We start from the raw sequence: 24415 nt of genomic DNA, 5'->3' as shown, positions 1-24415 counted from the left end.
ACCTTCCGATTCTATGTCATCCCTTTCTAATGATTTAATATTATTTCTTATACACAGAGCCAAAAGACCCCCTCTGCCTACTAACCCATCTTTCTGATATACCGTATATCCTTGGACGTTCAGCTCCCAATGACAGCCATCCTTTAGCCAAGTTTCAGAGATGGCCACAACATCATATTTGCCAATCTGTAGCTGAATTTCGAGATCATCCATTTTATTCCTTATGCTACGTGCATTCAAGTACAACACTCTCAGTCCAGTATTTGTTGCTTTCTGATTTAGTTGCACCATGCCTCCATTGTCCTGTAACTCATGCCACTGGCTTTGATTAAGCCTCATCTCCTCCCTGTTCTTTCTATAACCTCTGTTTGATTTATTTCAGTTTTCCCCTTCCTCAGCCCTATCACTCTGGTTTCCATCTCCCTGCCAAATTAATTTAAACCCTCTCTAACAGTTCTATTAAATGTGCGTGCTAGGATGTTGGACCCCTTGGGTTCAGGTGTAACCTGTTCTTTTTGTACAGGTCGTACCTCTCTCAGAGGAGGCCCCAGTGATCCAGGAATCTGAATCCCTGCCCCCTACACCAGTCTCTCAGCCACTCATTAATATGCCTGATCATGCTATTCTTGCACTCGCTAGCAAGTGGCACAGGCAGCACTCCTGAGATTACTACCTTAGAGGTCTTGCCTTTCAGCTTCCTACCTAATTCCCCGAAGTCTCTCTTCAGGACCTCCTCCCTTTTTCTACCAATGTCATTGGCACCAACGTGTACCAAGACTTCTGGCTGTTCACCCTCTCCCTTCAGAATACTCTGCATCCGACCCTAGACATCCCCTACCCTGGCACCTGGGAGGCAACACACCATGCGGGTATCTGTATCAGGCTGACAGAACCTCCTGTCTGTTCCCCTCACTATGGAATCCCCTATGACTACCACATTCCTCATCTTCCTCTTTCCCTTCTGCACCATGGAACCAGGCTCAGTGCCAGAGACCCGATCTCCATGGCCCTCCTCTATCAGGTCATCTCCCTCAACTGCATCCAACAGGCCACAGGGGTGTTCTCTACTATATGGGCTCTTTCCCTTCGCTTCCCTGACTGTCACCCACTTACCTAACTCCTGCAGCCTCGGGGTGACTAACTCCCTGTAACTCCTCTCTATCTCCTGTTCACTCTCCCTAATAAGCTGTAGGTCATCGAGCTGCAGCTTCAGATCCCTAACACCGTCTCTCAGGAGCTGCATCTCAGTGCACTTGTTGCAGATGTGGCCATCTGGGAGACTGGAAGATTCCCAGGATTCCCACTTCTGACACCCAGAGCAAAAAACTGACCCTACCAACAATTCGGCATGGACTAGAAGGGCGGAGATGGCCTGTTTCCGTGCTGTAATTGTTGTATGGTTATATAATCACTATTCCTCAAAAAAAATGCAAAGAAAAACCAAAAACGAAGTCCACTTACCCACTTACCTCGCCAAAGCCTGAATAAGCAAAAGCCTGTAACTTCTACTTTTGCCACTAGCCTACTCCCGTCAAAGGCTGCTCCACTTATCCCTTCTGTACTTTTATTTAGCTCGTCGAGCTCAGTTGTCACCACTGATAGGCCCCACACAATGGGCTAACACCCGCGAAGCTCTCGTTTTAAATCACCAACTCTGACCTGCAAGAAGCACTCCTCCATTGAGCTCAGTTGCCGCTGCATTTCTTTTAAAAAAAATTGTTGAAGGATGGTTGGTCATTTTGCTAACATTTGTTAGCATTTGTTATATATAATCTGGTGAATATACAATCAGTGGTCACTTTTATTAGGTACAAGAGTAGAACCCAGTGTTGAGTTCTGCTGCTTTGGCCCATCTATTGTTGTAATGTATAATCAGTCTGCCCATTTTCCTCTGCCCTGTCTCATTATTAAGGCATTTTCACCCATAGAAGTGCCACTCGCTGGATGTTTTTTGTGTGTGTTTTGTTCTTCGTACCATTCTCTGTAAACTCTAAAGACTAATTGCATGAAAATCCCAGGAGATTAGCAGCTCCCGAGATACTCAAACCACTCCGTCTGGCTCAAACAATCATTCCATGGTGAAAGTCAGTTAGATCACATTTCTTCCCCCAATCTGATGTTTGGTCTCAAGAACAACTGAACCTCGTGATCAAGTCTGCATGCTTTTGTGGATGCATTGCTGCTATATGATTGGCTGATGAGATATTTGCAGGTGTACCTAATAAAATTGACACTAAGTGTATATAACATACAATAATATCTTGCCTACAAAGTAGTAACTAAGGTGTGTAAATTATCTGCCTAAGTCTTGAATGTGTTTTTTATTTTAACAGTCTTTACTTCATGAAGTACATCGAGAGGGGATGCAGGTGTTGTCTCTTTCAGAATCACCGCACCTTGAAGGACAACTGCGACCACCGGAGAATAACCCAAACTATTGGCTTCAGGAAAGGCAGGGACTTCTGGATGTTGTACAGTCACTTAATGATGTACTTTCCAAAATTCAGGGCACTGGGGAAGCAAAGGTAAGGACACAGTATGTTGAAATAATTTTCCACGAGGGATCTGGGTGAGTATTTCATGCAGCATGGAAATTACCTTGTCCTTGCTGAGCCTGATTGCATTTTCCTGCATTATGTCTATATCCTTCTACAACTTACCTAACCCGTTACCTCCTCTGGCAGTTCCTTTCAGATAACCAGCATCCAGTGAGTGGAAAAACTGCCCCTCAGATTTCCTTTAAGTTTATCCACTTACACCTTACATTGCTGGAAGTTCTAGATTCCCCTATTTAAAAGACTCTAGTTACCCTTTCTATGCCCCTCATAATTTTTGAAACCTCTATAAATCTTGGCTTCCTACATTCCACTGAGGAAAGAACACCCTTTCAAAATCTCTACCTTTTAATTACATTTTTATTTTCTGCATGTCCTGACCAAATTCTGTACATTACCCTCAAAAATTGCTAAAGAAGTTCGTGTGAGTTTTGAAGTTTTTCGAATTTTCCACTAAATCAATTTTTATTCTGTTTAGTTTGTAGACCTCTATCCTTCTGTCAAATATCCTAGCTAGCAGTATAAGATAGTTTAAAGGAGAATTTCATCACACAAATTAATATTTTATCAGACACCAGCAGTAAGTGCAAGTGGGTCCCTGCTGATGAAAAATCCTTGCTCTAACGAATTCATCCAAAGCAAATAAGCTAAAGGGGTTTGTCTTTCTGCAGGTTACTTGCTCCACTAATTAACACAGCCAAACTTTTGAAGATTAATTTGTCAGCATCTGTTTTCAAAGCCTTTTGCTTTAAATCTGTCCAACTGATATTAACCTTCAGGCACCATTGAAATGTGGGCAGGTTCTTCCTCAGTGATGATCAAACAGAAAACAGTGCCTGTTGCAGAAGGGGAACTTCAATTTGCCATCCTGCCATGGAATCCTCCATATTTCCTGAATAGGCAAATAGATATTTAGTTTAATGTCTTATCTGAAGGACCAAGTAGTGAAACTGATATCCTAAAGTATGTGGAAATGCTTACAGATTATGAATTTATGGGGCTAAATATTTTTGAAATATCTATAAAGTTAGCTCTCGTTAATGGTAATATATCTAAGAGAGAGTAGAGTAATAGGTAAAAATGTAACATCTCTTACAGGCTTTAACTGCTGAGAACATCACAGACTGGCGACGTGAGCTACTGCAAGCTGTCCAGCATGTTTTTAATAAAGAACATGATGCCTTTATAATGGCTGTCCACGCACAGGCATCATCCCTGAATAATGTGGATGCAATGACGTTGTTGAGCTTGCTGAAAGAACAGGTATTTTCCTCTTACTTAATCATGACTGGCATTGTAGTTTTTGCAGGAGTGGCAAAGGCTGATCTGACCAAATCATGTCCATCATTTCTATTAAAAAACAATAATTTAAAAAGTACAGTTGGTTTGAATTTGAAATAAAAACTGGAAATGCTGGAGGTACTCAGCAGGTTAGTTAGGATTCTCTTTTATTTTAAATTTATGGTAACCTGCAGTATATCTTTTATCTCATAAATTCAGCATAGTTTCTTTCTGCTTTCATTCAATTCTATTTGCATCTCCTGCAGGTAAAACATCCATAATTAATAAGCATTTACGTCCTCTTTGTTGGCAACTCTGTTCTGCTCAGGTTCCGTCGACCTCATCTTGTCAGACATTCCTTCCTTCTCTACAACTTAAAACATGTTTCTGCTTTTGATGGAAGCTATTCAAGCTCAAATGTAACTTGTATTTCTTTCCATAGATGTGGCTTGACCCACTGTGTATTTTGAAGTTCATTGTTTTTCTGTCTTTTCCATTCTAATTTTCTGCATGTCCTGGCCAAACTCTGTGCATTAGCCTTTAAAATTGCTGAAGCGTTTGTATATTTTTTGATGTTTTTTCTAATTTTCATTTAAATCGATTTTTGTTCTTTTTAGTTTGTGGGCCTCTAGCCTTCTGTCAAATATCCTAGCCGGCATGCATAACTAATATCTAGTGCCATACACTTAGAAATTTACAAGTCTTCAGAAATTAATAATTTACATTTAATAACAGAAGATTCATCAAATTAATGGTTAAATAACTATTTTTGGGGTAGTTTTTTTAGAAAAGCACAGTTCCAGAGCCAACCAGTGAAAAGGCCACCCTAGGCCTGGTATAGTGCAATAATGTAGATGAGAGTGAACATAGTTCTGCTAGAAAATGAGACTGGGTAATAACAGGGGACAAGGAGATGGCAGATTAACTAAATGACTATTTTACATCAGCCTTCACTGTGGAAGACACTAGCAGCATGCCAGGTGTTGAAGGGTGTGAGGGAAGAGAAGTGAGGGCAGTTACTATTACAAGGGAGAAGGTGCTCAAAAAGTTATAAGACCTAAAGGTGCATAAGTCACCCAGACCAGATGAACTCCACACAAGGGTTCTGAAAGAGGTAGTGGTAGAGATTGTGGAGGCATTATTAATGATCTTTCAGGAATCATTGGACTCTGGCATGATTCTGGAGGACTGGAAAATTGCAAATGTCACCCTATGTTATAAGAAAGGAAGGAAGCAGCGAAAGGAAATTATAGACCAGTTAGCCTGACCTCAGTGGTTGAGAAGAAGTTGGAGTCAATTGTTTAGGATGAAGTGATGGAGTACTTGGTGACACAGGACGAGATAGGACAAAGTCAACATGGTTTCCTTAAGTGAAAATCTTGCTTGATGAACCTTTTGGAGTTCTTTGAGGAGGACTGATGAAGGGTCTTGGCCCGATGCATTGACTGTTTACTTTTCTCCACAGATGCTACCTAGCCTGATGAGTTCCTCCAGCATTTTATGTGTGCTGCTAATCTCTGGAGAAACTTGGCAGCATCTGGGGAGGACGGGATGTGTAGGGGAAAGGAATTTTCAATGTTTTGATTTGAAATACTGCACCAGGAAACCCTGCTGCTCCTCTAGATTTGCCCAGACAACCAACATGACAGCATAAAAATTGGAATATTTGGCCTGGCATAGACGCAGATAATTGTATCTGTTCATCTTCATCTGGCCTTAGGAAACTCAGAGGAGAGCGGATGTGCAACTTTTAATGACTGCAGATCGGAATAGCATGATGATGGAAATACGCGAACTTTGGTCTTACCTGCAAAGAGTCCAGCAGGGTGACAGGAAGCCCAATGATGTGCGAGAACACAGCACACAAAGAAGTAAGGGGATTTTCTAAATGCATGCCTGATGTGATTAATCATATTTATAATGTTAATAATTATGTCTTTTAAAACTGGAATTGCTTGTTAAGATTTTGTGTGGTATGACTGCTTCTCTGTTAGTGGTTTGGTAGTGGCTCTGATAACGTAGAGGAATTTCAAATTCATGAGGCTTGAACGGAGATGGCAAAAAAGCTGGTGGTTGTGTCAATAGGAACATAGTAAATATAACTCAGCTGTTCAAGAAGGAGGGAGATATAAAATACAAATTATGAGGTTTTTAGTTTGGGCTCAGTCATTGAAGTACATGTATTATTACGGGTGTAGTAATAAGATACTTAGAAAATATCCATCATTTAGCAGAATACATGCTGTTTTATGATGGGGCAACTGTATTTGGCAGATTTTATTTTTTAAGGGTAGAACGAACAATAAAAAAGGAAACCAGTGGATACGTGTATTTTCAGGAACTATTTACTAAGGTCTTTCACAGTAACCAGCTGAACAAGATTGAGGTTCATGAGACTGAAGCAAATATGAACAAACCATTTTCAGTGTTGTAGGAGTTATGAGTGAAATTGTACAAGGATCACTGGCTTTGAGCCATTCTCAATATTATGTCAACAACTTGAAAAAGCAAAATATATGCAAGTTTGTTTTTAAGACCGATCTAATGAGGAAAGTAACCTCTGAGAAGAATATAAAAATGCTACCACAAACAGTACCACCCTGATAGCCCGATTATTTCCACTGGACATCTGGACATCATCCTGTCTCCCCTTATCTAGTCCCTTTCCATTTATATCCAGGACACGTTTCACACCCCCCACAATTTAGATAACTTCCCATTCCATGGTTCCTACCAGCTCGTCTTTACCATAGACGCCTGGTGTCTTGCCACCCTCGGTTCCTTTAGGAAGGTCTTGGGGCTTTCTGTTTCTTTCTTGAACAAAGACACAACCAGTTCCCCTTCACTAACTCCCTTATCCACCTTGCAGAACTAATCTTTCCTTTCACTTTCTACAGGTCCAAAAGGCAGACTTGCAGACCTGCATGGGCCCTAGCTTTGCCTTTCTGTTGGTTGGCTAAATTGAATTGGCCTTGGTCTAAGCCTATACAGCACTTTACTCACCCTATCCAACCCTCAATTCTTTCTCCTGTGCATTGACATACTTCTTCCTGCACGTGCAGAAATCATCAATTTCATTACCTGCACCACTATCTTCCACCCTGCCTCCAGATTCACCTATATCAGTGGTCCCCATATGATCATGTCTTTCCATCTGCACCTCCCCCTCCCCACTCCGTCCCCGTCCCTCACCAAGTCTTTTCACAGAGGACTCTGTTATATGCCCATGCCTCCTCTCCACCCTTCTCCATCCCATGTAACCAAAGGAGGTGTAACAGAAAGCTAAATAGAGGGAATAAGTGAATCATTCTCAGTTTAGCAATCTGCCAGTGGCTATGGAAGCTCAATGGTGCATGTCCTTGTTTGCTGATGATACTCACCAGATGGATTTCTGTGTATAGGAGAGGATGGAAAGAAGCTTTAAAGGTTACAGGCAGGCAAAACGAGCAAGGAAGAACATGAGGTCATCCATTTTGATGTATGTTAACAGAAAAGCAGAGTATTTTTCCTATCCCGACAGTGGATCATATTGATAGTCAAGGTAACCTAGAAGTGCTTTGCACAATTCACTAAAAGCCAAACCATTTCTGTTGTAGGTAGCCTTTATTTTGAGAAAATTTGAATACATCAGTAAAGGAGTCTTTGTAATTGTGTGGGCCTTGGTGATAGCACCCCTGCAGTATGGTGTGCAGTTTGATTTCCTTACCTTTGAAATGATTTCCTTCCCCTTGAAATGATTTCCTTCCCCAAGTCTCTGTAACGAGAACGCAGCAAAAGTTCATTAGACTGGATTCAAGGTTAGTAGGTTTGCTGTATGCGGAAAAATTCAGTAGATTGTAGAAGAATGAGGGATCTCACTGAAGTTTATAAAATTCTGAAGGGGCTAGAGAGGTGGAAGGTCTTTTCTGTGGCTGAGGACTGTAGGGCTTAGAATAAGGGCTGTCCATTTCAGACTGAGATGAGGAGAAGTCTCTGTACTAAAAGGACAGACGATGCCTGGATATCTCTACCTCAGAAGGCTGTGATGTTACAGACAGGTTTCCAGTCAATAAAGGAATTGAGGGATATCTATAGTGCTAGAAGGTATCACTGAGACAGACTTAATTTTAATGAATCGTATTTAATTAATAATACCTTTTATCTGGCACAATTGAAGATCTGGCTAACCTATTCTTCCTATTTCATATGTTATTAACTACATTGGTATCTCAGGATGTTTTTACGAATAGCAATGGCCTGATATACTTTATTTGCTTTTAGTGGAATTACTAGAAAACAATCTGAAACAGAAGCAGGCTCAGATTCTAACATTACAAATGGAATTGAATACACTGAAGGCAAAGGGGCCTGAATTCCAAGACCATCTGAATTCGGAGAAGATGCTGCTGGCAGAATTGAAAAATGAGCTTTCTCAAACAAAACTGGAACTTGAAACCACACTTAAGGCACAACACAAACACTTTAAAGAGTTGGAGATGCTGAGGTAATCAAGTGTCCATCATATTCAAATTGTCAATGGGAGGGTGAAGTGGAGACCCAAGTGGATGGATTGGAGAGTTTTGAGGGGAATTGTACATCTGCAGAGAATTTGAAATTCATTTTCAGTTTCTTTAACTTCCATATCTTGTCTCCTCTTAGTAAGGTTGATATTGTTTGTATAACTTGATTACTTTCAGTACAGATCTCCTGTGTTCTTACAATCAGTGGTGTTCATACCAGTTTATTTAACTTCAAATTGATTTATGAATTTTTGAACCCGGTGCTTTTGGATGATCATCTCCAAAATTAGCAGACTAGTTATGTGATTAGTGTTTTCCATCAAAATTCACCAGCGCCTTTACTTCCTGAGAAAACTAAAGAAATTTGGCCTGTCCCCTAAAACCCTCACTAATTCTTATAGATGCACCGTAGAAAGCATTCTTCTAGGGTGCATCACAACCTGGTATGGAAGTTGTCCTGTCCAAGACCAGAAGAAGCTGCAGAAGATCGTGAACACGGCGCAGCACATCACACGAACCAATCTTCCGTCCTTGGACTCACTTTACACCGCACGCTGTTGGAGCGGTGCTGCCAGGATAATCAAGGACACGACCCACCCAGCCAACACAATTTTCGTCCCTCTTCCCTCCGGGAGAAGGCTCAGGCGCTTGAAGACTCATACGGCCAGATTTGGGAACAGCTTCCTTCCAACTGTGATAAGACTGCTGAATGGATCCTGACCTGGATCTGGGCCGTACCCTGCAAATATCCAGACCTGCCTCTCGGTTTTTTTTGCACTACCTTACTTTCCATTTATAATTTAAATTTTTAATATTTACTATTGATTTGTAATCCAAGGAGCAGGAAGCGCAGAATCAGATATCGCTGTGATGATTGTATGTTCTAGTATCAATTGCTTGGCGACAATAAGATATAAAGTATGTACAGATTTTTCACAGTATTTGTAATGAAATAACTTTTTATTGGCTATTTGCATATTTTAGGGTTGAGTTAACTGACAAGGCGGCTGCTGTAGAAACGCTAAATGCTGCACTAGCAAATGAACAGAAGAGGTCACAGGACCTAGAATGGGCAATGGAAAAAGAAAAGCGCAAGCTAGGTAGACGAGAAGAGCATGACCGAGAAGAACTGGAGGTTTGGATGTTTTTGTTGTCTCAAACATGATTCATGGAAACAGAGCACTGATGCATAATATCTTATTGACTGCCACCTTCTCCTATCTTGACTCTCAATGCCAGACTACATATATATTTAATTGAGTTTTAGAATAAGCCATGTTGTGTAGGCATTAGGTCCTCTGGTTGTTGGGTATGTTAAATTTATGAACATGAGATAGGAGTAAGCAATATGGCCCATCAAAGCTGTTCCACTATTCAACAGAATATTTGCTGATTTTGTGCCTCATTCCCTTTCGAGCATAAACCCAGAGTCATATGGCACAGAAAAGGCAGTGTGGTCCACTGTGACAAAGCCACCCATCAAATGCCTCTTTTTCAGCATTCAGCCTGTGCTATGCAATGGCGATGCATGTGCTTATCTAAATACCCCACCATTCACTCTCAACCCAGCCCAGAGTAAAGTTCATCACTCTACACCCTATCTATGCTCTTCATAACTGTGTATTTCTCAGTAAGTTGCCCTCACAATCTTCTCTACTATAAGAAAAACAGATGCAGCTTGTCCACTCTCTTCTCATAGCTGAAAGGTTTTACCCCAGACGGCATTCTGGTGAATATTCTCAACACTCCCTCCAGTGCAGTCACATCCTTTATTTTGTGTGGTGTACAGTGCTGTGTGTAGTTCTCCAGCTTGTACCATTACCTAACTACTCTTTTATATCGCAGCACAGCTAATGAAGAAGGCCTTTTTAGCCACTTTATCTACCTGTGCTGCTTCCTTCAAAGATCCTTTAGCAAAGTCCCACTGTCCTCAGTACTTCTCCAGACCTACAGTACTTCTCCAGACCTACAATTCATTGTGTAGATCCAGCCTTATTAGTCTGTACAAAATGCATCACCTTCCATTATTTCAGAATTAAATTCCATGTTCCATTATGCTTCCTATTTTCCTAATTCAGGATATCATTCTGTAGACAAAGATCCCCTCCACCCCTGTTCTTTAAAATGCCACTGATTTTGATATCATCTGTGAATTCACTGATCATGCTCTTACATTTGCATCTGGATCACTAATACATTTAACAACTAGCAACATTGATACACTGTTGGTCACTATTGTATAATTGCAAAAACAAGTGAGCATTCTCTGCTTAAGGTATTTTACTGGTCCAATTTGCCAAAGTGCATTAGATCCCATGGGGTTATATTTTGGATCAGTCTCCTATGTGGAACCTTGTAAAAGATGTGACTCAATCCCAGATAGACTATTATCACACATTGCCTCTTGGAAAAAATTAAATCAACTTAGTTGGATCTTCCGGTTTCTCTTAGCATCCAAAAATCTGTCATTCTCCGCTATACCTGTACCCAGTAAATAAGCCTGCAACGGAACTTAGAAACAGAAATTCTAAAGACTTCCAGAGACTTTGCCTTCAGAATATTTCTTATTTTAACTTTGAATGCTCCAACTGCTTAAAACAGATGTATTCTCTATTCCCGGCTCTGGTTGTACATCCATCCATCTTCTCAGTTCCTGCTTCCAGCCACTCACCTCACCATGTACCCAGTCCCTGGTTCCGACCACACATCCCTCACCCACTCCATCAATCACAAACATCCGTGGAACCTGCTTCTCAATTCCAGTTGCCCACACAACTTCATCTCGTCCCCATCTTACACTTTTTTATGATGGCATACAACCTGTGATACTAACCAATGAATCTACAGCAAAACCATTCTTGGTGAAGGCTGGTGTCATTCCCCAATGTTTTCCTCAGTTCTTCCTGCTATAATGTTTCATCTTATCTCCAAAGACCTTCTTGTGAAGGTAATTGCTCTTCAAACCTGATGAAAGGCTTTTCAGCCTGTTTACTACGCTCCAGAACCAAGGTTACCAAGATCTCTCCAGATGAGAAAACAGTGTGCAGCCAATATGTGCATTTGTGCATGCTCAGATGCATTTTCTCAAAGCCCATGAAGAAATGCAACATCCCTACTGACTCTGAAGAATCTCTGTCGCATAACCGCTCAACGTAGAGAAGGATAATGTGGGATGGTACTGAGAATATTGCCCTAAGCATCATAAACACAAAAAACCCTGCACATGCATCACCTCATAAACTACCCACCCTACTGTCCACTCAGCCATGACCTGACCTTTGGATGCCTGTGAATCATACATAGGCCTCAATATCAGCATTAGAGGTTACAAGAATGAGGGGCACTTAGCCATTCTTAGTCCCAAAGAACTGCCAGACAAAAAGTACAATCTCAGTAATCTCAGTAATGTTTGCTTTCCAGGCCACTTGAAATCGATGTTGACAGATCCCTTCTGTGCCTCATCTTGATTGATTTTCATGAACCAGTATATCAAGATCCTTCTGTATTTCAACATACCAGTTTGTCAACATTTCATGCTTTTCTGTTCTTCATACCAAAGTGCATGAGCCCATATTTTCTCACAGTATTATCTCATCAATAGATGTTGTGAGCTTTACAAACTTAACAAAAGAAATAAGGGAAGTCCAAATGGTCCATCCTGCTACACCTTGTCCACTCCTTGACCACATTAGTTTCTGTTATCAAACCTAGGATTTATTACACTCTCTCTTTCCATTTAAGCAAATAGAAATTGCATGTAGCTGAGGGGCCTGTTTTAACTTTTGGGTGATATCACTAATTACAATTTATCTACGGATCTTATAAATTCTGGGCCTGGTTATCAACAAATCTGTATAAAATAAATAATAAAATTTAGAGATTATTCTAATAATTTTAGAAGGGAGAATGAAAAGCTTTCATATGTAATTAATGCTTGCAACTAATTTGAGAACGGAAAATACATCAGGTTATCTTTACAATTAAATTATCAAATTATCTTTATTATCTTTAAAATAATCTTTAGATAATTTGCTTAATTAGATAATTAAGAGTATCTTTAGATAATTAGATCTTTTTTATCTTTAAAATTATCTTTAGATAATTTGCTGCATTTGCCTTGTAAATTCATTCAGGCACCTTTATGTGAGATAAGTGATGAAAGGTATTTTGTATATTTATGCTGCCTGTCACATAGAATAACCCATTCATCCTACTTAAGTACTTGAATATTATTTAAATTTATTATTTAATCTAATCATTTATTTTCATTCAGATTGGATCATTTATTTATCTTCTGCCATATATTTGAATACAGAAAACTTTGCCTTGTACCCTGTATCTTTTTTGAAGAATAGTAAAGTAATATTTTTAAAATATTTATTTACAGGGTATGGACATTTCTGGTTATAACAGCATTTATTGTCCATCCCTAATTACTGAAGAGGCTTTTAAGACCTAACCATGTTGGTGGCTTTAGAATCACATATAAACCAGACCCAAAAAAAATGTCAGATTATCTTCCTGAAGAACACTAATGAACCAGATGATTTTCTTTAAATATAACCATCTGGCAGCATAATTGTTACTGAGCAAACCTTTCCTAAAAATGAATACCAGATTTATTTAATTAGCTGCCAGCTGGTGGGACTCCATATCGCATCTCTGGATGAGTGGTCCAGATGATGGCTCCAATCTACTGCTTTACACCTATAGTATAAAGTTGTTAAATATCCAGAATTTAGAAAATTAATATATAATTTAAAGAAATAGAATGAACCAGAAAATCATATACTATTTAATTTCAGGATTTGAAGTTGGCACTTGAGGATCACAAGAGGAAACTTTTGCAGTTGGAGTGTGCTTTGGAAAAGGATCGGGAAACAATAAGTGAACTGAGACAGAGCATGGATTCTGAGAAAGCCCAACACAAAGCTGAACTGTCTCGGGAGAGAAGTCGCATCACTGAACTCCAAGTTATCTTAGATGCTGAGAAATCTAGAGCTTCTGACTTAACCAGTGCACTTGAACAAGAACGTCAACTCTCCAAGCAATTTCAGGGTGCAGAGGAGATGCAGGAAGCAAGGTGGAAACCACCAGGGAAGTCTTCTGAGATGCTGATTCGGGACCTGCAGAAGCAGCTGAATGATCAGCGTAACCGTACAGTAGAGTTAGTGAGTGAGACGGAAAGGTACAAACTCGAGTTACTTCAGTTGAAGCAGCGTCTTGAGGAGCAGCAACAGATTCATAGGAAATCTCTGTTAAAAGAGCAGGAATCTCACAGACTGGTTTTGGAGAAAGTGGATTCCTTACAGCTACAAGCAAAGGAACTGCTGCAACAACTGGAGAAGGAAAAACGCGAAGTTTTAAAATTACAAAAAGAGGAAGGAAAATTGAAGGAAACTCTTCTAGCATTACAGGGAAGTGATCAAATAGGGAGTCAAAAAGAAACAGAACATCATTTGGAGACCAGTGTTACTGAGAAAATTCATTGGACGGAGGTATGCTCTACAAACTTAATTATTGTTTTCTGCAACCTCCACAACTAAAACTGTAAAGTTGTTATTTCACACCATTTTAATGTGTAGAGATTTCACTAAATATTTTCAGGAATGTATGCAAGAGGGATTGAAGCATTGATTAATGATCTAGGTGTTTATTATCACATGTGCTGTTTTTGTCCACAGAATCTCCAGGTAATGGGATGAATCAGCAAGATTTACTGCTCATACCACTGCTATGATAATTGGTATCATACATAATTACAGAGTGGAATAGAGCCTAATTCTGCCCTTGTGCTGCATTCATGTAAATGGGCTGCTCTCCTTCTCTAGTGTTATTTGTAAAGATAGACTAATATAAATAATGACTGGAGCACAGTACGTGCTTGTGGAACTGATTCTTCAATATGCCTTGTCATCTTTATAAGAGGATTGGTATGAAATACAAAGTGAAAGATATAAGATAAATCAAATTGAAAGCAAGGTAAAAATGCTGGAAAATTCCAAATGAATATAGTCACACACTGTAATGGTTTGCTGAATATGGCTTCCAGCAAAGGCAGAGAGTTCAGCAGTCCATCCAAAATACAAACTTGTCTCTTACTAAGTAATGTTGGTTACTTAATAAAATCATATACTGAACTGCAGCACTAATTATCAACTATATTCAGTTGATGGTGAGGTGCAATTATCTTATGTAGTCCCAAGAAAAATCTTTATATATATATATATATATATATATATATATATATATATGTATCTCCAGACAACTATTCATGAAAGAATGACAAAATTGTCCTTGCAAAAGAGTTGACATTTTGTTAATACTGTTGGTATGTTTTATACAGTTTTAAAATTGCTCAGTTATGCAACATCAAAAATCAATTTAACCTATATGTATGCTGAATATCAGAGACTAGATCAATAAATCTGTTACAAAATTGATGAAAATTAAGTTTTTGATCAGTTGTTCTCAGGTGAAACAGGAAGCAAAGCCATGTGCTAAGTTCATGGCTTGGATGACTTAATACCAGTTTCAAGTGTCTTAAGTACTGCTGGAACTGCAGGTTTGAAATGTTTTCCATTGCATACTTCCAATCTAGTTTGAGGCAAAACATCTATAATAATAATAAAAATAGTTTATAGTTATTTGACATATTCAGTAAAATATTTAAAAAAAAAGTTCCTATTTTGACATGTATTTTGACATATGCTTTGGCAATGATTGGTGCAAGATTATTTTGGTTTTGTGGGATAACAGAGATGAGGGAGTTGTAGAGTTGTCGGTCATTATTTCGTGCTCTTTTTATTAAACCCAAATAAGAAAATCAAACAGAACACTGAAAGAAACTGTTTTGGGCCAACTGGCAGTCACAAGTCAGAGCTAATGATCGAAACAATTCCCTTACCCAACCAAGCAATTCCCTTCACCCATCAGCTTCGCGTTTCTGTGCTGTGTATTCACTTAGCTTCCTCCTTGCTGACCAACTCAAGCAAAATCTGTGCATTTCACTCATTTCTTGTTTTTATCTGACCCCAGTTGTAGAGTTTTTGACTCCTATCAGTTAACTTATTGGGCTTTGATCTCAGTTGTGCTTCTTAAAATTGTGGAATTATGCTGAAAAATATGATAGAGACATGGAAAGTTGTTTTTACTTTCTGTAAGTGTAATAATATAGGGGTGGTTGTTTTTGTCAGTGGCAAAGGTAATTATAGTCACTGATGAAGAAAATCTGTGCAAAAAGACCAGAAGTATTTTGATTCCAGTAGTTCCAGTATAAAATACAAAAATACTGAGCCGGTCAAACGGTTTTCAAAGTCACGGAAAATAGTAATGCCGGCAGTCAAGAGACAAGTTTGTATCACTTACATTTCACTGGGAAGGTTGAATGATTAAACCAGAGACATTAGGCAGGCAGAGGAAAATACGTTTGGTTGCCATGTCACTGATGCTTTCAGAAGTGATCGGAAGAGGCTAGTTCGAAAAAAGAGAAGACAAAGAGAACTCTTTCGTGGTCTGTGTGGGACAGGGAGAGTTGGGAATGATTGCTGGAAAGTGAGCAGGCTTCTTCGTGGGCTTTGTCGATCACCATGGAAGAAATTTGGAGGTCAAATCACAGGAGGACATGTGGATACGAGAGTAGTACACCTAGTAGAGCCCCCCCCCCCCCCGCCCCCAGCCAGGTTCAATTCAGACCTCGAGTACTGTCTCTGCAGATTTTTCTAACGCTTAGAAAATTGGTTCTATGTTGACTGTATCTGGAAAATTTGCTTCAGCACATTCTAAGAGGAATAGGCCATCAATGATGGCAGCTTCCAAAAGTCTGTTTGTAATTATGTTTGTCAGTTTGACAACATGACGCCACTGGTTACTAACAATTTTAACATCAATGTGGCCACAAATTTTGGTCTTTCTTGTTTTCAAAATGCTTCATCACAAGGCTTTTGCTTTATCAAAGCTCTGTAAACCTGAGGAGATGTTCAATATCATCTGAGGAAAGTTGCTCCTACAGTTATGCTGATTTTATTTTCTGCTGTCATTTAGTTTTAAATTTCTGTGCTTAATTTCAGGAAACTTGTAAAATTGAGCCTTCATCTGACAGAACAAAAAACTGGATTATTCAACAAAAGCTGGCAACAACAGATTCGAGAAATAATGCATCAGTTTCTGACAGGCTTTGGTATGCTCATTCCGTAAGTGGTGCTGAAACTGATAGAGGAAGCTGTGGGTCTGGAGAAAATATAAACTTGGAGACCATCAGACAGAAAATACAGCTGATTATTTCCAAGCTCTCAATAATGGTCAACAAAGCCACTAACAGGTGAAAAGGACTTGATATTAGTTCTCAATAATGAATGCAGTTGACTTCTTTAAAATCATAGTAATATAACAGAATGTGAGCAAAATATATTGGTCTTATGTGCAGATCTGTTTTACCAAGTGTTTAATGTTGCAGGTTAATGTGGAAAATAATGTTCCATATGTTTCTGGTTAGTAGCTCAGTCTCCAGTATATTAAAATTTCATATCATTTTTCTGTCACCTGAGAGAAACATTGGAAATAGTGTCAGAACAAGCCCCCCACTCATGAAAATCTATAACATAATCTAAGCCATGCCTCCAGATAGTCATAAAGTTTACTACATGGAAAAAGGCTGTCATCCTCTCAAATTAAGTTGCCTGCCTGGGCAAGTCCCATTTACTTGCGTTTGGCAGGTACCCCTCTAATCCTTTTCTATTCATGTATCTGTTTTAAATGTTGTGATTGCACCTGCCTCTACGGCTTCTTCTACTATCTCAGTCCATGTACCTATCACATTCTGTGCCCCTTCAGGTCCCTTTTGAATTCTTCTTCGGACATCTGAAACCTATATATAGTTTTAGGCTCCCATTCTTCCTATCCATGTTCCTTATGATTTTATGTACCTCTGTAAGGTCACCCTCAGCTTCCATTGGAAAGGAGTCCCAGCCTCTTATAACTCAAGCCCTCCAGTCCTATCCTCATGAATCTTCTCTGCATAATTTCTGGCTTAACAGTGCCCTGCCTATAGGTGGGTAAACAGAGCCACACACAACAACCCAAATATGGCCTCACCATCTTTCTTGCACAGTTGCAACATGGCATACCAACTCCTGTACTCAGTGAAAGCAAACATGCCAAATGGAGTCTTCACCGTCCTGTCTACAAATATCTCTAGTGTAACTGGTTGTGAAACCTATCAAAAACATTGAATGTTTCTGACTGCTCTTGATATTAAGAATGGCATCCAAAAACTCTTCATTGTAAATAGAACAAAAAACATTTTATATTATTAAAAATGATTTATGAATATAGAATTTAAAAGCAATTAAAATTACCAAACTCAATTTTTTAAAAAAATAAGTAAATTAATTTACACTTGCCCTCCACTGAAATGAGTGAACGTTCTGTCCCTTTGCGAGACTCACAAAGAGCACGTGTATAAAAATCCAGAACGCGATGGTATTTGTGTGAAGAAATGCTGTGAGTGTAGAGTTATATTTTCACTGTTTCCAAACAAGTTCTGGGTTATTAACAGGAGCTTTAGAATGAAAATTGAATGAACTGAAAAGATGCAAAGAAACATCAGTGCGGTCTGTTGTTAGCATTTTTGTTTATTCTACATGTTTTAAGATCCTATTTCATTTGGTGATTAAGTATGGAAAAATGCATTGTTCATTCACAACAGGATTCAGGATGGTGCTGAAACCACAGATGAAAATGACCTCATTTGGTTACACAACAGCATTCAAGATTTGGCTTTGCAGTTGCAGCAGCTACAGATTCCTGTAGAGGTGAGAATGAAATACACTGCAATGTATAGATCTTTTGCTTTTACAGTTTCAATTAAACAAATTTTAAGTTGCTAAAGCTGGTAACCTATCCAACCAGTTGTTAAATGGATAAGCTATCTTAGTTTTTGTTTCACACGCTGAAAAACAGTTTAACTATAGAAACAATATTCCCTTTGTTATGCTTAAATTAATATTTGCGTGTTTGGCTTTGGATGTCAGATGATGCTGGGCAACACGTTGACAATTGGCAGATTTATAATTAGGATATTCTCTCATAATTAATTCCTAACCTCTTTTTCATGAAAGGCAGAGAATGAGGATAAGATAAAAACAGAAAATGTTTCATATATTCAAAATCAACAAAATGCAGATATGGGAAACCTGGTATAAAAAATTGAAGCACTCATTTGTTCAGCCAGCATCTGTGAAAAGAGAAATTGTGTTAATGTTTCAAGTCTAAGACCCCTCACCAGAACCAAGAAGAAGAGAAAACATCGGTTTTGTATTCAAGAGTGGGTAGAGGAGGAATAGAAAAGATAAAAGGGATTATCACTGATAAGGTGAGGCCAGAGTTGTTGAAGTGATTCTGCTGTTTCTTGGAGTTGTATATTTGATAGATTAGTGAGTGTAATCAAAAAGAGAGCAAACAAGGAGACATATAAAAGCTATGAAATGTAGGTCAGAGTTGTGGCTGAGACCCAAAACCAAAAGGAGAATGTTGGACTGTGGTGCAAGGATCTTACAAGTAGATAACCTTGCAGCAGAATTGACCAGAAAAAGTAAGTTATCTGAAATTGTTCGATCTGATATTGAGTTCTGACATTCTAGTCAGACTTAATCTGTGCAGAATTAATGTTTCAAGTCAATGTCCTTTAATCAGAGGCATCAGAACTTGCCTCCAAAACTGCATCTGATTACTTATGTTTTGTTAATTCATGGTGGATCAAATGTGAATATTCTTAAATTGCACCTTACAACCCAAAGGTGTGATTGCTGCTCAATATTGCAGTACTACAATGGGCCTTTCACTGCTCAAATTTGCGTTAGCAGCTGCTACTTCCATATATAGCTTGTGCAATGGCCTAGCAGAATACTTACGCTACTCACAATTTCCATGACCTTTTTGTCACTTATTGAATGATTGTCTGCAGCTTGTTAACCAGGCTGAATATATTGAGCAGGAACCTGTATTTTTACTAGGATGTAATTGCCAAATATATTTCTGGATAATTGAGGCTTGTGGGATATTTGGTTTAAAAGTTAGTGACAGACTTAATTTCATTTCCCAGCTAATAGGATACTTTTAAAGACACAGCTGTAGTTTTCAAGGCTGCTTCCTGTGGACGCCATTTGTATAAGAATGCAAGTGAAAATGTTGTAGTCTCTCTCAATATTTATCTGAGTGAGAGCAACAAAATAATAAGCCACTGTAGTGTTCATTGCATCAGAATTGGTGTACATCGCAAACAGAGTTCAAACAAAATGCCCTATTTACTTGGTTAGTATAGCATAGATAAGATGCAGTGAGTGACAAGGAAGGCTGATGGGTTTTGAAAGCCTATGATATAAACCAAGTCACCATGGCAGGCAAACTGTATGCATCTATAGGCCAGCTTTAAGAGTTGGGTCTACACTTGTTCTAAATCTGGATCCAACTGAGGTTCACTGTGCCTCTTTTTGATACTGAATGCCTTTTAGATATGTACAAAAATAATTGAAGAGTTCTTTCTTATACATGTTTCAACAGAATATAATTCATTCTACGGGATCAACAAGTAGTCTTATTGAGCAATTATTAAGGCAGAATGCAGACTTGACGGGTTACGTTAGCAGACTCTCTGAAGAAAAGAATGACTTGCACAACAATCTCCTGAAACTAGAAGAAGAGGTTCGAAAACACCGTCATCTCAGTTCCAGCGGCGAGCAGGTTTGTAATAGCGTGGAAACGCTGATTAAACTGAAAGAATAACTGAAGCACAAAGAATTGAGAATATAAATTTAAAATATTGGCAGATTAGAATCAATTGATTTGAATCAGCACTCCATTAAGATTATTATATTTTCAAAAATTATTTTCATGAAATCAACATTGTATTTTGATCAGTAAATTTGTTTCAAAGTGTATTTAATTTTTGTCCACTACTGACATCTTTTAAAATGGACAACTGATGCAGATACTAAATATACAGATAATTAGATAAAAACTTCTCACTAGCTGTGGAACTTTAGTTCTTGGGAGAGGGGGAGGAATAAGATAGTATTCTTAGCAGTAATGACCGTAAAATGCTGATTTGTTGCAAAATCCAATTGGACTCACTAACTTGCTTCAGAAATTGTAGTCTGCCGTCCTTGCATGATCTGACTGCTATGTGACCAGATTCACAACAATGATGTTCACAACTGGCCCAGTAAGCTCCTCAGTTGTTTCACAACTGCCAGTTTCAAACAAAAAAGGGATAAAATATCAAATTCAGATCTGACAAAGTTGGTGTCAGCTTAGACCATCGTGCTCATAAACAGAAGACCATGGGACATAGGAGCAGAATGAGGCCATTCAGTCCATCAAGTCTACTCCAACATTTCATCATGGGTGATTTATTATCCCTCTCAATCCTATTCTCCAGTCTTCTCCCCTTAGCCTTTGATGTCCTGATTAATCAGGAACCTACCAACCTCCGCCTTAATACACCAAAGAACTTGACCTCCACAGCCATCTGTGGCAATGAATTCCACAGACTTACCGTCCTCTGGCTAAACAAATTCCTTTTCATCTTTGTCCTAAAGGAACGTTCTTCTATTCTGAAGCTGTGCCTTCTGGTCTTAGACTTTTCCACTATTTGAAGCATCATGTTCATTCTGTATTTCAATATTCTGTAGATTTCACTGAGAGCCCCCGCCTCCCCATTCTTCTAAACTCTCGAGAATATGGGTCTTATGGTCTCAGAGCCATCAAACACTCCTCATGCATTAACCCTCTCGTTCCTGGGATCATTCTCGTAAACCACCTCTGGACCTTCTCTAACGCCAGCATATCTGGTGGCTCGTTTCCTCCCACGTTCCAAAGATGTAAAAGGTTAGGGCTAGTAAGTTACGGGCATGCTATGCTGGCGCTGGAAGCATTGCAGACTTGCGGGCCGTCCCCAGCACATCCTTGGACTGTGTTGGTCATTGACGCAGACAACGTATTTCACTGTATGGTTCAGTGTACATGTGACAAATAAAGCTAATCATTAAATCTGTAAATTGCTCAGGTATGTTCTACCCACAAAAGTCACATCAGTATAACGTAGCTAATTATAGTCAAAACAACGCACCAGTTTACTGTCAGCTATATGTTGCAATGTTCTCCTGACATGAACCATACAAAAAGAAATGCTCTAACTGATGATAAATGAATGTTGATTTGCCATAATTTTCACTGATATGGTTTCCACAGTAGTCTGAAAGTAAATTGAAAATCTAAATTGATTTGATGAAGAACTTATTTTGTACTACCCTTGAATTAGTAACATACAATTGTTTGACTGCCAATGGTGATAAACTCATTTGGGAGGCAGCAAACCTTCCTACAAGGATATTGTTACCCTTCCATTTCAGGAGTAAACCATCCCAATTGTAAAGGTCCTACTTTTCCTGGAAGAGAACGTCAGGAAGATGTTATTTTTCCAGCTTTTTTACATTCTCAATAGTCTGTATGTTGACATGTGTCTTTTATCCCCTCCCCCCATTTTTCAGCTAACTAGAAGATCTTTGGATAACCAGGATTGTGTTGACATCCTAATGAAATCAGAGAGAGCAGCTTGGGCTAAGGAAAAATCAAACCTTCAGCAGGCCCTGAAGCTGACAGAGGCAGAGTTAGCCAAAATGAAAGTTGAAGCCAGAAATGAAGCTTTACAGACAGAACTGCTTGGGTCATGCTCTGAAAGTATTGCTGTAAAGGTAAATCCACTTTTTGCCGTAAACCCACTTTTTCATCAGTCATAGTTGGTCATATTTGATTACATTTGTAGAGAAATATCTGCTGTATTATGGAATTTAATATTGCAATTGTAGAGTGACATTGTTAACCTAAAAATGATAAAGACCTTCCCCGTCTCTGAAATAAAAATATAACATTGTGGAACTAAAAAGGTTTGTTGCTGAAATAAAAGATTTGGAATTTTAAGAGCATTTTTATTTACATCACAGAGAATCTATGGAAAGTATCTGCGGGCAGAGAGTTTCCGAAAGGCACTAATCTATCAGAAAAAGTACCTGTTACTTCTGCTCGGGGGCTTTCAAGAATGTGAGCAAGCGACCCTCTCGTTTATTGCCCGAATGGGTGGTCACCCATGTTACACAAGCTTGCAGGTTATTACACGTCGTTCCAGAAGTTTTACCCGATTCCGCTCTGTGGTCAGGGTAGCCGTAGCAATCTCAAGGTAAGCAATTGGAATGGGTTTGGATTGTTCAGGAAATCAATTCTGCTGTAGCCCGTAACTAGATGAGTAATTATTTAGCACCAGTAATACCATTTTATATTGGTTTTAGCTGTACATGGTTTTTCTGCCAACTGGAATTCAGAATTTTCTTAACTGCAAAAGCTAAGAGTGGAAATCTCTTCGCCTTATTCCCAGAGTTCACATTCACCCAAGGTTTGCTGGTGCTTTTATTTAATAGTGTTATTATTTGTAGCACTAATTTGCATGTAAATATTTGCTATGCAAGAAAGCAATAGCTTATTGTTTTTCAAACATGCTGAAAATTTTAGGCTGGAAGGACTAAAGAACTTTTATTCTATTTATTTTAATTTCCATTGATGTTATATTTTCACATTTCTAGTATTGATTTATTATGTTAAAAGTTAAAGCCAGAATGTTGTACAAAATATTCATGTGCATTATAATAGATGAAGTTTGTTCAACATTTAACTATTGTTTTAAACTTTCTCTATTGTAGATTGAGATTCTTGGTCCGCAGATGGCAGAGATCTTCTGGGTCAAGTAGCTTAAACAGAAATGGTCATGGCCAGAGTTTGGGTAAGCTACTTTCAATGACGATTTGATATTGAACTGTAAACCAGAGACCCAAATTTGTTAATAATACAAAGGTAGGTAGTATAGTATTCAGGGTAGTGATTTCAAAGACAGGTTAACTGTGGTAAGGGGATTTACATCAAGAGTGATGTCTAATTTGAATCTAAAATGAAAAGGATGAAGTACTTCCTATAATATAAACAGAAGCAGCTCAAAGAGTCTTAATGGTTCAAGAATCATAAAAATTCAATGGACAAGTCAAAAAATAATCAAGAAAACTAAAGGTTGCTCATTTTACAAGCTATGCTCAGCTAATCTCAGACACAGTCTTGCTTACACCTCATGTACCTTTGATCCTTTTTGGACATAAGATATTGGGAGAAATTCACTGCCCTTGGAGAGGGTACAACATAGGTTTACAGGAATGGTCCCTTGTTTTCAAAGGATAATTATCTGGCATGGTTACACAAATGAGGATTGCATTCCCTTTGGGCGTAAATGGTGATTTTTAGCACATTAATGTAGAAAGAAATACTATGGTTACAGCTTAATTATTTTTGATGATGGGGGAACATAACACTAGAGGGTATAGCCTAAAAATTAGAACCAGGTCATTGTGGAGTGGTAAAGCTGAGGAATTAAAGTTGGGTTCAACCATGATCATGTTCAATATTGGAACAGGTTGCGGTTTCTAAGTAGCCATAGAATTGTACAGCAGGGAAACTGGCCATTCGGCCCAACTTGTCCAAGTGGACCCTTGGATATTAGTGAATATCCAATGGATATTAATCCCTCCTCCCAGCATTTAGTCCATTACCTACAATGCCTAAGGCAGTCAAGTACTCATTTAGTCAATCAAATGGTGTCAGCAATTCAGCTGCAAATATTCCCACAGGCAGTGCATTCAAGGTACTTAACACTGACTGGGTGAAGAAGGTGCCCTTCGTATCCCCTCCAGATCTCTTCATACTCACCCTAACTCTCCTTATTTACCTCTGATAAGCAGCAGCTTCCTGCAGTGTATCTTAACTATAGCTTTCAAGTTTTTTATAATTATATCATTTCCCATTTTAACCTTCTCCACTAGAGGGAGAACAGATTTGGCTTCTCATGTCTCTCCATAACAGAACTACTCTGTCTAGTTCCTGTACTGAAGTAAAATACTTGTAAAATGCATACACTTACTGTATTTATATACCGAAAAGGCACAGAAACCTTAGGTGCCACACCAGCAGGTTCAGGAACAGCTATTA

At 38.8% G+C, this 24415-nt stretch overlaps 1 protein-coding gene across 5 annotated transcripts in view; it reads left to right on the top strand.

Annotated features, from left to right (window-relative positions):
* Positions 1 to 24415, top strand: part of akap9 (A kinase (PRKA) anchor protein 9) — a 206815-nt gene that overhangs the window by 171895 nt on the left and 10505 nt on the right. For all 5 annotated transcript variants that reach the window (XM_072253717.1, XM_072253716.1, XM_072253715.1 and 2 more), the window contains 12 exons: positions 2334 to 2525; positions 3654 to 3818; positions 5557 to 5707; positions 8097 to 8319; positions 9320 to 9470; positions 13141 to 13833; positions 16405 to 16655; positions 18042 to 18147; positions 19895 to 20074; positions 21883 to 22086; positions 22336 to 22568; positions 23086 to 23165. In XM_072253717.1, coding sequence (XP_072109818.1) covers positions 2334 to 2525; positions 3654 to 3818; positions 5557 to 5707; positions 8097 to 8319; positions 9320 to 9470; positions 13141 to 13833; positions 16405 to 16655; positions 18042 to 18147; positions 19895 to 20074; positions 21883 to 22086; positions 22336 to 22568; positions 23086 to 23165 — 2629 coding nt within the window. The remainder of the gene's footprint in view (positions 1 to 2333; positions 2526 to 3653; positions 3819 to 5556; positions 5708 to 8096; positions 8320 to 9319; positions 9471 to 13140; positions 13834 to 16404; positions 16656 to 18041; positions 18148 to 19894; positions 20075 to 21882; positions 22087 to 22335; positions 22569 to 23085; positions 23166 to 24415) is intronic.

This window comes from Mobula birostris, chromosome 3, assembly GCF_030028105.1.
Source record: "Mobula birostris isolate sMobBir1 chromosome 3, sMobBir1.hap1, whole genome shotgun sequence".
NCBI classification, from domain to species: domain Eukaryota; kingdom Metazoa; phylum Chordata; class Chondrichthyes; order Myliobatiformes; family Myliobatidae; genus Mobula; species Mobula birostris.
The sequence above is the reverse complement of the archived record's forward strand: the minus strand, read 5'-3'. Positions and strand labels throughout refer to the sequence as shown.